The sequence below is a fragment of the Psammomys obesus genome, unplaced genomic scaffold (assembly GCF_907164565.1).
Source record: "Psammomys obesus unplaced genomic scaffold, mPsaObe1.curated_primary_1811, whole genome shotgun sequence".
In the NCBI taxonomy this organism is placed as follows: domain Eukaryota; kingdom Metazoa; phylum Chordata; class Mammalia; order Rodentia; family Muridae; genus Psammomys; species Psammomys obesus.
Genome location: NW_026596120.1, coordinates 16694768 through 16707941, shown reverse-complemented (window position 1 = coordinate 16707941; position 13174 = coordinate 16694768). Strand labels below are relative to the sequence as shown.

General features: G+C 55.3%; 1 protein-coding gene across 8 annotated transcripts in view; it reads right to left on the bottom strand.

Annotated features, from left to right (window-relative positions):
* The window catches only part of Cacna2d2 (calcium voltage-gated channel auxiliary subunit alpha2delta 2), a 125573-nt gene that overhangs the window by 14183 nt on the left and 98216 nt on the right, over positions 1–13174 (bottom strand). For all 8 annotated transcript variants that reach the window (XM_055629601.1, XM_055629602.1, XM_055629600.1 and 5 more), the window contains exons 5-17: positions 9475–9519; positions 6303–6444; positions 3512–3643; positions 3312–3369; positions 2609–2659; positions 2375–2474; positions 2076–2234; positions 1740–1847; positions 1551–1629; positions 1149–1198; positions 890–979; positions 628–699; positions 350–424 (exon numbers count right to left, since the gene is read on the bottom strand). In XM_055629601.1, the coding sequence (XP_055485576.1) occupies positions 350–424; positions 628–699; positions 890–979; positions 1149–1198; positions 1551–1629; positions 1740–1847; positions 2076–2234; positions 2375–2474; positions 2609–2659; positions 3312–3369; positions 3512–3643; positions 6303–6444; positions 9475–9519 (1161 nt within the window). The remainder of the gene's footprint in view (positions 1–349; positions 425–627; positions 700–889; positions 980–1148; positions 1199–1550; positions 1630–1739; positions 1848–2075; positions 2235–2374; positions 2475–2608; positions 2660–3311; positions 3370–3511; positions 3644–6302; positions 6445–9474; positions 9520–13174) is intronic.

The window sequence follows — 13174 nt, the reverse complement described above, 5'->3', positions numbered from 1 at the left end:
AAATAAATAAATAAATAAATAAATAAATAAATAAATAAATAAATAAAATCCAACCAATAAAAATGAAACAAAACTGTCTGGCCCATATGTTTGTGATTTGTCTGCAGCTGCTTTCACTCTATAGTATTAGCATGCAAAATGGATGTTTAGGTCAGCAAGGCCTGACACAGTCCCAGACTAATCATTCACAAGAAGCATGCTGTCTCCAGCTTTGAAACGCCCCCTAGGAATTCTTTCTTGGTTCTCAAAGGTCCCTGTGAAAGCCCTTCACCCCCCAGGTCTCCTCGGCTGAGCCTGGCTTGCATCACCGTAGAAAGCAGAGCAGGGTGGTGGGCGGGCGGACGCTTACTGTGTAGTTGGGAGTCAGCCTTTTGATGTCATTCAGGGCTACATCGATGCCCATCACACCCAGGATCAGCTGGTTCTGGGCACAAAGGAACGCGACGGTACACTATAATGAGTCAAGTGCACAGAGGAACCCCTGGACAGGTCTCATACTAAAGGCCCCAAGCTGCCAACACGGTTAGCTGCTCTGCCAAGTCTGTACAGGTGCCCTATCCCTCCACCATTCCCAGACCGGCCAAAGACATGCCAATCCCTCCCCAGATAACCCACTGGGCACCTCACCTTCTTTTCCCCAGGGCCATCCTGTGTCAGGTTGAAGACAGGGAGAGTTCCTGTGACCACCAACCCCAGCCCCTGAAGGGAGAGGAGGATGGGGTCTCCTGTGCGGCCAGCCGTGCCCCCACTCTGAGTGTTCAGGGCCAGGCCACCTATCATTTTCTTTCATTTGGTCAATACCAATAAGGAAGCCCTCAGGGGTCTTGACCCTGCGGGCACATCCCTGAGGAAAGGCCACCCATCCCCTTTCTCCCCCAAGAGGCCTTACCAGCGCATCCTCATATACGTTTGTCCACTGCACTTGCTTGGCTTCCTTGCCTGCCAGTACCATAGGCCTGCCCAACACATCCAGGTATTCCTAGGCGAGGAAAGGTCCTAACTGTCCTTCCCAGCTCGCTTCCTCTCACCTGCTGCCATGTGCCACAGCAGCCACCAGGGGTCGCTATCATCCCGTGGCTGGAAGGCGCACAGCCACAACCCCGAGGGAGGCAAAGGCCTGGGAGGGATGGCCTCCTGCACAACCTCACCTGTGTATTGATGCGGATGGCTCCGATGGAAGGGATCTCAAAATAGTAACCTGCAAAAAGAGGCGGTGTGGGCTTGACTGGCACAGCAAGACCCACAGCACGGGGGAGGAGGGTAATGGCCCCTGGGGTATCTCTGCAGCGCTCTGTGTCTTGTTACTCTCCCCCAGACTCTATGCTCCCTGCCGTTGCCCTGGCACAGTGACCAACGCTACAGAAGGGGACAGAGCATAGGGGTCTGAAGAAGCAGCGGAGGTGGGGTGGAGGAAGGAGCCTCATTCTAGACTGTCGGTAACACTCAGCTTTTACCCAAATGCAGAGAGAGATGGATTGATCAGCAAACGGGTGTGGGAGCAGAGAAGCTGGCAGACAGACATAGCAGGCAGACGCCCTGGCATGGGGTACCTTTGTTGGTGCACGCCATCCACTGCAGGGGTGTGACATCATAGTTATGCTGCCCCACAGAGAACGTGAACACGCGTACCTGCCGGGCAATGGGGTTATTGCTGCGGCCACCTGTGGACGGCCCTCTCCTGTCCTGGGCCCAGCTCGGGGCCCAGCTCAGGGCAGCCACCCGCCGGGGATGAGGCTCACCGTCCGATTGGGCCAATTGTACTTCTCAAAGACATCCTGCACGCGATCCTCACCCCCATCCGTGAACATCATGATCATCTTATTGCAGTTAGCCCGAGTGATGTTGGACTAGTCAAGGGTAAACACAGAGTCAGGCAGTCCTGGGTCTCTCACGGGTCTCCCTCCTGGGAGGTAAGCTTGGCCCTCTGGCCCTCCTCCCGCACAGGAGATGGTGCTTTCTATCTAAGCTGCCTGTTCACTATTAACAAGGCCAGCCATATCTATCTCCCCATGTCACTAAGCCTGGTCCCTCACCCACCCCTGGCCACCCATTTTTGCCCACTCGTGGGGGCTCACGTTCTGCAGCTGGTCAAAGGCATACTCAAAGCCGGCCTTGTAGCCCGTGGTGCCCTTAGCCACCATGCCCTGCACAGCTTCCTTGAACACCTTCTTGTTCCGCACGTTGGCCTGCACGAGGTGTGTGAAGCAAGACACAGGCTGCGCCTTCTCGTTGAACTGTGGGGACAACGGGGGATGGTGGTGGTGGCCTCGGGCTAGCCCCAGTGGACAGCTGTTGCACAAAGCTGATGGTTGTCACGGGAGCAAGTTGGATGGGGGTGAGCAGCTCCCAGCCCGCCTGCCCCCTCGGCACTCACGGAGGCCACGTTCACGTAGTCGTCATCAGAGAGCGTGTCAAGCATCTCACAGACGGACGTCTTCATCAGCTTCAGGGTCAGGCCGCTCACGCTGCCACTCCTAGAAGCCAGGCGGGGGCGTTGTGTGTGTGGGCTCTCAGGGTTCTCCCGTCCATCCCGAATCATGTTCCCGGGCAGCAGAATCCAGCCCCCGCCCATCCCGGACCCGCCAGCCTACACACAGTGCTCACTCACACATCCACAATGATGACCATGTCCTTGGGCGACGAGGCCCCCTGAATATACCTGCCGGTGAGAAGACTCAGTTAGGGACAGCCGCCCTGGGGCCTGAGGGCTCTTCCCTTCCTCTACCCACTTAATGTGTCGTGTGTTTCTACTGACCTCGCACTGCATGGTACTTCATTAAGTAAACAAGAGGTGTGTGTGTGTGTGTGTGTGTGTGTGTGTGTGTGTGTCTGGTGATCCGCAGGGGCAGAGGCCTTCAGTGGCTTGTGTCCTCTGCCCCAGGAAGAGGCTCCATAGAGTCTGGCTGTGTATGAATGGGGGAGGGAGGCAAGGTCATGGCATAGCAGGGTGAGAAGGGGCAGAGCAGAGGGTAGGGGTGTCTAGGGATCAGATGATTAGGGTGGAGCCGGCTGAGCTGGCACAGGCTCTATCTGCCCTTGCGAACTCCCTCACTGGTCTGATCTCTTAGTTCTGAGTGGGTGTATTGGGGAGGGGAACTGGGTAGGGGGCAATATGGGGGGGGCAGAGGCAGCTGGGCGGCTTGCCTGGGTGATGGGATCCATTTTCCAGTGGCAGCGATGTGTGAAATGAAAATTGGATAGAGCTGGCTGCGCCCTGCTCGGAGGTCTGGATATTGGGAGGGAGGGGAGCAGGCAAGAGAGATGGGGGAGCTGAGGGGGTGCCGCTCCTCGACCCCTCCTCGCTCACTCACCAGGGTCGTCTTCTGACATCGTACAGGTCAATCTTCTTGGGGGCTCGCCATGGCGTGGCTGTGGAAAGAGAGGACGAAGGGAGGGCCTGACGGGAGCAGATGGGAGTTCCGGGAATGACTCAGTTCATTGTACCCCATGCACTTCAGGATGGGCAGGCTTGGAGATGGTGCTGGACGGGCCAGGGAGACAGTGTGCCTACCTGGGTAATAGCGGGTGACTCCTGTGGCACTGCCGAAGACTTGCCACAGCAGCGTAGGGTCTTGCCTACGGTTCTGGATGAAGACGTTCTCCAGGGCCTCCGTCCAGTTAAGCTCATTGAGGATGACAGTAGCTGGGGGGGCAGGGCAGAAGGCTAGGGTGGCGAGCTCCGGGTCGGCCCCTGCTAAACCCGTCTCCGTCACATGCTCAAGCCTCGCACCTCAGTGGCCTGCTTTCTTGCCTGCCCGGGCTTTCTTTGATTTTTTTTCCAGAGGCTGGCTTGGGGCCATGCCAGCTCCCCCAGGAAGATTTTTATTGCCCTCCCTCCTCCAAATTATCAAAGGAACTTCTCAACCTAGCCCTCACCCAAGCCTCAGTGAGCAAGCAGGGCTGCTGTGGTCTGTGGTCCGTGGAGAAGGGCTGCCTGGGTGGCAAGGAACAGTGAGCTGGGCCCCCATCCAGCATGCTGCCTGGAGCCTGCAGCGGGTCCCCCGGGAGCTCACCCACTCAGCATGCACTCCAGGCCGCAGCCACAAGAAAGCAATTAAGGGCCCGCTGATGGGGCTGGAATTATTCAGCTATTAAGGTACCTGATAAGCTGGAAGCCACTCAGCTCCATGATTAATCAACTGGGGCCAGCAGCAGGCAGGGGCAGGAGTGGGGACTGCGGAAGGGCAGGGCCGGGGCCGGGATCCTATCCCAACCCAGGCTCGTGCACGTACATACAGCCCGCACCCTCGGCAGGCATCCGTGTTTCCAGCCCTGTGCAGGAACCCCATCCCCCTGCTCCCAAACCTGCCTACCCTAGCAACACACTTGCTGCCATGGGGAAGGGGCACACAGGAGCTCTCATGTGGTGCCACCAGTTACCTGCAGCTCCCTCACCTCTGTAGTTGCATGTGAGTGACACCTCCCTTCTGCCAGGCCTACCCCTCCCACACTCACAGAGCAAGGCTATTGACCAACCTGGGTGGCATGCTTGTCCTATAACCCAGGGTGCCCTTAAGTCTGCATGGCATGTCTGAGTGTCTGTGTGCACGCATACATGTGTACATGTTTTTATCTATACATAGTCCCCAGCCAGAAAAAAAAAACAACGAGGAATGATACACCCGCCTCTGCCAGCCCTCTCTAATTTCAGTCTTTCTTCCCAGTTTTCTTCTGCTTCCCTTCTGCCACTATCGCCATGATCCCCATCAGAGATTGCCGGTGACAGCCAGAGAAGGCTCTCTTAAGGCTTTTTGATTCCCTCAGAACGAGCTGTGTGCGACAAGCCCTCAAGGCCCTGCCTCTGGCCCAGGGGCCTGCCATTCCCTCGCCCACCCCTCTGCTCTTCCTTTGTGTGGGCTCTGCTGTGGCCCATCTTGCTCCTCAGCTTTCATCGCCCCTCCCCCTCCATGGTTCCCCTCAACTGACCACAATATGAACACAAAACCTATTTCTACCATTGGCTCTGCCTATTGAACACCGTGTCATGGTCCTGTTTCTGATTTTGAAGCCTAGTGAGTTGAACGCTTTCTATTTTTCTTTTTAAGAAGGAAAAAAAAAAAAAAAAAAGAAACGAGGCCTCCAAGTGTTTCACACAGTGCCATTTGTGAGTCTGCACGGCACGCCTGCCTCAGTCTCTCTGTCTGAGAAACTTGGAAGTCCCTCAGGCAGAGGGGTGACCCCTGCTGGTGGTGGGCTGTCCCTCAAGAGATACCTGTGGCCACATGGACGGACCTGCAGGACACACCAATGCAGATACCCCCACCCCACGCCCATGTGCACACACTCTCAGATCACACTGAGTTGAGAAATGGGGACCATGCCCCCTCAGGCAGGCGATTACAGATTTAATTAAAAGTGACACAGTAAATAAAAAACATATAAAATGTAATTTGTGTGGGTAGCGAGGGGTGACTGGGAGGGTGGTGGGGCCCCTGTTTTAATTAGCGTGCCTGCCTGTGATAGTGCTCCTCCGGTGGCTCCAGCAGGTGTTCTGCGGGCAGCCTGCTGCTGGGGGGGGGCTCCCCCACCCGGCCCGAGGTCACCCAGGAGACTCGGCTGACGTTGAGGGTGTCAGGGGGTTCCTGGTAGACTGTAGGGCCCTCCCAGGTACCCCCCTCGCCCCCAGCTCAGTGGATTCTGACACTGTCCTATCTGTAGGTGCTCCTCATGGTTGTGCCAGAACCAGGGCCTTCAATCTACCGCTGGAGGAAACTGCCAAGGATTTGGAGCGGTGTAGGGAGAAGAAGTCGAAAGCCGAGCACTGGATGAGGAGCAGTGGACTGAAGCGGTAATGACTCCATTTCCCCACTGTGCAAAGCCGGCCCACCCCTGGGACCTGGCACCTTGGCCACATTTTCCTGGTTCCCCTTCGCCACACACACCCTCTGGCCGTTCCAGGCCAGGGACTATTTCCCACTCTTTTAGCTCTGTGCCATGGAGCGTAGTGGGTTAACCTGGTTTGTGTCTGTTCATGGCAGCTGGTTTGCTGTCCTTAATCTCCACCTTATGCTGGAGTTTCCCAGGCGCTTCTAATAGAGGCAGAGAAAACCGAGGGTGGTAAGGAGCTGTTTTGAGGGGGGATTCAGCCCAGCGGTGAGGAGCTAGGCAGATGTGCAGGTATGTGTGCGGTGTGTGTACACACTGGCTCTAGACCACACCAGCGGAGGGAGGAGGCTGTGCTTCAAGATCTGACCCCTTGGGTGCAGGGGACTGGCTGGAGGCGGGGGACCTGGGGAGGCCTGGGGAGCGGGCCTTGCTCCCACTCGGGTGAGAAGGGCTGTCCCCACCTCCGTCACACTCACAGCCTTTGTAGATGTCCGTGGGGATCTGTACAGCCGTGTATGAATAGTTGACTTTGTTCTTGAAGTTTGGATCCTGGACGAAGTCCAGCCTTAAGGCACTGGTCTTGGATCCCCTCTCCACATCTTCACTCTCAGGGTCATCCTGCGGAAAGCACCCCCACCCCGCATCAGGGCTGGAAAATGGTGAGTGGGGTTGGTTAGGCTTGCAGGTGAGACAGAGATTGTTGCAGAGACAAGAGACAGACGGAGAGACGTGGGCACAACCTATGGACTCCTCACCCAGAAGGCTTGTGAATTTGCCTGCCCTTGCCCACCGTGTCCACCAGTCATTTGCCAAACTCCAGCTAAGGCCCAAACCAGAATGACCCTTCTCTACATCCTTGCGAAGCAACTGTCAGTGGAGGAGGCAAACGGTAGAGCCAGTTAGCAGGCATGGCTGCAGACTTCTGCTTCCCAGGGCACGCCTTGTGCAGTTACAGTGGGGCCTCAGCAGCTTCGAAGCCCCATACCCCATACTCCCCTCTGAGCCCCACCCACTCCCTGCAGGGCAGAGAGAGACAGAGGGAAAAAACGGGAACCAGCCGCCCTAGCCCCTCCTGGGCCACCATCTCCTGTAGCAGAGCGGCTCTAGAGCTGAGTGGGGCTAGCACAGAGACCAGGTGACCTACAGAGGGAGGGTTCGCCGTGCCTGCTACTGTAAAGGACTGTAAAGGCCCCCGTTGATTTTCTAAAACGAGCTGCAGCTGCCTGACAGGTGCCAATTACGGTATCTCTCGGCCAGGCAGGCTGGGCATGCGCCGTGCAACCCCCCTACCGCCTACCACCACAGGCTGGCAGGAATGGGGCTGCGGCTACAGAGTGGGGCTGCAGCCATGGGGGGGGGCAGGCTCCAGCGCAGGTGTACGAGCAAGGAAGGAAGAGAGCACAGGGGAAGGAGAAAACACTAGACAGGGAGGCAGTACACACCGAATGTTCCATACTCCCACACCCTGTTCCCCAACCCAAGACCCTTTCGACTGTTCAGTTCCTGAACCTGAACTGTTCAGCTCAGGTTCCATTCATGTTTCTTCCCTATGGATCTGCAGGGCGGCTCCTCTGCTGCTTCCTGTGGCCCAGACATTCAGCCCCGCACCCCACCCCTACTGTATTTCAGTCTCTAGGTTACTGGCCAGGCTGCTTTCTTCTAACAGGCCACATCCTAGGACACAGCTCTGAAGTGACCTGAGCCTATGTCCTACCCGTCTTCCAGGGAAGGTTTTGGACAAAAAAAAATGCAGGCTGTCGATTGCCCTTCATGCCCTCCACCAGGCACACCCACCTCCTGCCCACTTTGGGAAGCTCCTGAAATGCCCCTGGGTGCTGGGTTATGCCAGAGTAGGCAGCTGCTGAGCACACAGGCTGGAGCAGGGAGCCAGCGGTCTGGGAGGCGTAAGCCACGCACGCACGCACGCAGGCTTCACTTGGAGGGAGAGGTGTGGGAGAAGAAAGCCCCCAAATGTCAGCAGCAGATGAAGGGCGCTGGAAAATGTAATCTTCCAACTTTCCCAACTAATGTGACATTTGGATTCCATTCTGATAAGCCTTCAGCTGGGGAACTTTTTCCTTCTCTCCCTCTCACCCCCACCTTCTGGCTGGTAATTTAAAAGTAAATGGTCTAGAAAGATCTCTAACTGTACCTCTGGCAAAGATTTAAAAAAAAAAAAAGAAAAAGAAAAAGAAAACAACACAACAAATAGGAGCCTCAGTGAGTGCGTGCGTGCTGTTATTCATACCAGGCTTGTGGCTTCTGGCCTCTCTGATCGTAGCCCAGCTCTGCCTAGAGCAGTGCTCGTCAACTGGCTAGTTCCAATCCCCCTGCTGGGTAGGGGGCCAGAGCATCAGGCATTTAGAGGCAGGATGGGGTCCCAGGTAGAGCTGGGGTCTGCTGGGAGCAGAGAACAGTGTCCTGGTCGGGATTTGGGTACAAGGCTGCCCAGGGAGCCTCTCAGTGCCACCCGAGCCCAGGAGCTCAGTGCAGCGGGCCACTGTAGTCTCCTGGTTTATATTTAATGCACTGATTGCTAAAATTACAGCCCGCTGCCGAGGGGGGTAAGGAATTAGATTCAGGGTCTAATTAAAGGTTCGCTCTTCATTTGAATTTCAGATTCCAGCTTTAATTTTAGCAACTTCTCCGGGAGCCACGGAGCTCAGCCAAGGGGAAGCGCACCTGCTTCAGCCCACCCCTCCTTCTCCTCGGCCCCCTGCCCTCTCTGAGGCTTCCTGGGCCAAACTGGCACCGTGGCTTCCCACACAGGTCTCCTTTCCAGCCCTTCCACCTCCTGGTGTCATGGGTTACCTCTGCTCCAGACCGAGAAAACCTCCAGGCCAGGAAATGGAACACTGGACATTGGGTTTTCGGTATTGGTAAACACAGATCAGTGCTAGACACTGTATCACTGTGTCACCCCAAGTCAGACACCGATGAGTTCACTGAACACCATCCACTCCTTCTTCACGAGGGAGACCTCACCACCTTCCAAGCTAACCCAAGCAGACCTGAGCCCATGGGATATGGAGATAGAGTGGTTTAAGGCCAGTGTTATCACTTCTGGGAGATTATCGTAGCTGAGTTGAGCCTCATATGAAAAGAGATGTTGGAACTGAGCTGCCTGTGTCTGGGGCCACCAAGCGATGCAGGGCCTCACTATTGGTGAGGCCAGGCTATGGGTCCTCTACAAAGCTTGATACTGTTTCCCAAGTCCCAAGGGAAGGGAGCCTGGGAGGGACCTAGATGTCACTATGCCTCACTCCTACATGCCTACCCCCAGGAAGGCCCTCGGGACTAGTCCCCCTCCCCTATACTCCCATGGTGCTCAGAGAGCCCCTCATGCTGGAACTGTCCTGAGGGCCAACACTTTACCACCTTGCCAGAGAGGGAGAGCCAGCCTGTTCCACGTTGTGTAGGGAAGGAAATTTAGCCCACATTGATGATGAAGACAGCCTTGGAGGGTCAAGGGCCTCTAGGGATTTGTGGGAGATGAGGGTCTGACCCACCACAACTCGGAATGGTTGAGTTCAAAATGGTGAGTGCTGACCATAACACCCACTTTACAGCTGACACTGTTGTGACTCAGTTCTTCCGGGTGCAGCTCTGGAGGCTTCCTGTACTCTACAGCAAAGGCGGGACACTTACCAACTCAGCATCAGCCTTGGCATCATAGTACATGATGTCTTCCTCCTGGTGATGAGAAAGAAGCCTCAGTGCTCACAGCTCAGGGGCTCCCGAGACGCAGCCCGGGCCCTTAGGTCCACCAAGGCCTCAAACAGCTCCTTGGATTCCTCTAGGACTGATACGGTCCCTTCCCCCACCCAAAGCTACCCCAGGAAAAGTGGGATGAGTCACTGCTGCTGGCACCCTGCTCCCGCCACCCTAAGGCCTATCTTCAGGTCCTTCACATGTTCTAGAAGGTTATTGTACCCCTGACATAGGGTACTGCCCTGCAGGCTGGTTGAGGGCAGGGTCAGAGCCAGCCTGGCTGCTGAGAGGTCGGCTGAGACATGACCAGGGAGTGAGGAAGATAGAAAGTCAGAGCAGAGCCTGGGCAACAGCGAAATAATGACTTCTCACGGCATCTTCCAATTTCTTCTATTAAAAAGCCTGCTCATTACCAGCCTGTACTTATTAATTATCTGTGATTTGTTGTGAAATGCAAAGGGGTTTACACAACAGGAGTGGGAATAAACAAAGCTGGGCCCGTGTGCCTGCCTGTGGCCCTCACTCACACGTGCCTGCCTGCCCATTCTGGCCAATGCCTGCCTGCCGCCTGTGTTCTTGGCCATCTGCACGTCATAATCACCCGCCACCCCAGGGACCCGTAACACAAACGGGCTAATTTCATGTTTAATGATCTTTAATCAGAACCGAGTGCAGCTGACAGAGGCCGCCAGAAGGTGAGCCTAGTGTCAGCAAGTGCCATTCGCCCAGGAGAGGGCATCCCACTTTGCCCTGGTGGGCTCCAGGGCCAGGGCCACTGTCCAAGTCATTCTCCCTAGGTGTTCCTCAGCTATTTTATACAACAAAATCCTTTAGGGTTGCCAGAGGTTCCTTGCGCATCCTGGGCTGTTTGTGTCCTGACCTGTTCCTGAGGACCTGCCTGCAAAGCAGCATGCACAGACCCCTGCACTCACCCCATGGGGAGGGGGTGGAAGTCACAGGCTACCCCGCCCAACCAAGGCCTGGCTAGGGCATGCTGTGTGACTTTAGGGTTGAACCACACTCTCTCAGAGCTTCCTTATGCCTGCAGGGGAGGGTTGGGCCAGATGCTAGGTCTGTGGCTAATGGTTGTAGATGGTCAGTATTTTTGAATGTTTAAGGCGACAGTGTTAGGCTGTCTTCTTCAGGCTGTCTTTTGTACAGGCTACTGGCTATGGGACATAGTGACTGAAGTCAAGCATTCCGGATCGGTGACTGAATGCCTGGCATGCTGCTTGAACAGGAATGTTAGGCCGAGGTACCTCCAGAGGTGTCTACAATGTGTGGGACTCCTGGTGAGCCAGACAGGGACGCCAGGGCAGGGACAAAGGAGGCTTTAAACCCAGCCTTTCAACCCGCTCTCCCAACTCATCTCCAGCCTCATCCGGACTTGCCACCCACCCACCCATCTAGGATGACAGGCCTGGGTTGGGGGCTGAGGCAGGGCTCAGGCTCCAGGGGGCTCAGCCTTTCCCTGTGCCTGGCTCACACAGACGCATGTAATGAAAGCTGACATTACATCAAACACAATAAGGAGTTTCGGTTGATGAAGATCATTCCTGAACACACAAACCCATTAAACTGAGGGGGGAAAAATATCAATTCAACACACTCGCAGGCGAAAAGAAAATGTGATTTGTTATCTAAAAGGGGGTTATAAACACGGCTCTGATGCTCTTTCCCTCCGTAATGAAAACAGGCGGGCGCAGTGGGGGGACCGCAGATTACAACCTGGGGCTTCACTTGCCAACTTTTTAAGGCAAACCTCCTGCAAGGACAGGAAAGGGCGTGGGTGGGGGCTGGCCATTGTCAGGCCATTGGACAGGGGCCCATCTGTAGCCAAGTCATCTTTGGGATGCCCCACCACTCACTTGGGCCATCTCTTCAGCAGTTCCCATGGTTCTGTTTATTTGTTCTGCGGTTTTACAGTCTCAGTGGAAGATAGAATGTTGTTAGCATCAGAGATAAAGACATCGTAGATAAAGGAAAAATGGCATACAGGATTGCCAGGCTCCTGTGGACTACGGGTGGGGTCCAGGTATCTGTCGTCTTCCTGCCCCTTGCCTTGGCTGGTAGCCTGGGCAAGGTCACATGTGAAAATACACAGTACACTCGGCTGTGATTTTGCTCTTTGGGATGCAACATGGAGCTGAGTGTGGCAGGTCGAGCCATCACTCTGTGGGAGCATGTCCCTGGGAAAGGCTGGCATCTGCTTTTACCTGAACAGCATCAGAATGTTGGCTTCAGTGACTCATGGACTCATATCCTGGGTTAGACAAGGAGGTAGGCTACCTAATGAGTGAGCGCTGGGGCCGTTCATCTGTGACTCAGATTTTGACCAGGATATTGGTAAGTTCTCATCAGTGAGTAAGTACAGGTTGAGCAAACTAGGTGATGGTGGTGCATGCCTTTAATCCCAGCATTTGGGAGGCAGAGGCAGGTGGTTCTCTGAATTTGAGGCCAGCCTGGTCCACAGTAGAGTGATTTCCATGACAGCCAGAGCTACATTGTAAGACCCAGTCTCAAGACAAAATAAAAACAAAAACACAAAACCAAAGGCACCAGCCAGATCAGAGCTGGACCTCCTCCCCAGGAGGCCAACCCACAGCCCACGTGACAGGCTGAGTGTGGAAAGGACCCTTGGATGATGTGAAATAGGTAACATCAGTGTTGAATGTATATGTCCCGACGACTTTTCTCTGTCCCTTGGCTGTTTTGCGCAAGCTTGGCAAAGAGTGGGTAAATCATCTCACACCAACTCACACACATGACCCCCCACCAGGAACCTGTGCACACAGGTGGCTGGTGAAGGGCAGGACTCAGTGTGTGCCGGAGCCAAGCCAGAGAGGACATGAAGGGTGTTCGCAGCTATGGAGGAGGGTGAGGAAGAAAGTCTGGAATGAGTGGGACAGAGGGTTGACATCTAGATCTGATGTTTTGCAAGGCAGCTGCCAAGGCTGCCAAGACATGACTGTCACCTGCCCAACAGCCCCCTGTGCAGAGCCCAGACAGCCACCCAGCCACACCAGGGAGGTCATGTGGCCTTCCTCCCATGACCTATTGCCAGCTCAGCTTGAACAAAAAGGACTTTTTTTTTTTTTTAATTTTTATTTTTTTCCTGAGAGCCGTCTGTTGCTGGCTTGGCAGAGACAGGTGGTGAGCCCTATAGCTGGGTTGGACCCTCGGGCCAGGGGCCACCTGTCTTGTCCAGCTGGCTCTTCAGGCCTTAGTCCTGGCTTCACAGGCCTCCCCTGTAGATTCTGTAGGTAGTGTTACCTCCCCCATCCGAGGCAGAGCCATTGCCTCCACCAGACTCCAAGGTCTCCTACTGTAGGTTGAGACCAAGGGCCCTGTCTTCTCTCCTCTCTCTCCCCCACCCATGTTCTGGCCCTCATCCTCCCTTTGAGGCGGCTTAGGTGGCAAACGATGTTGGCACCGCCTGCTGTTGGCACCAGGCACAGTCCGGCAGGTGGCCCGTCTTCATCTACCGTTAAGCGTTATGGGTAGCGGACCACCTGCTGCCTGTCTGTGGCGCCACGGGAGGCGATGCCTGCAGATCAGGGCCATGGTCTCTCTAGTATTCCCAAGTCTGTATGTGGGGATACAAGTATACCCCAGCCAGTTATCTGCTCCCTGCTCT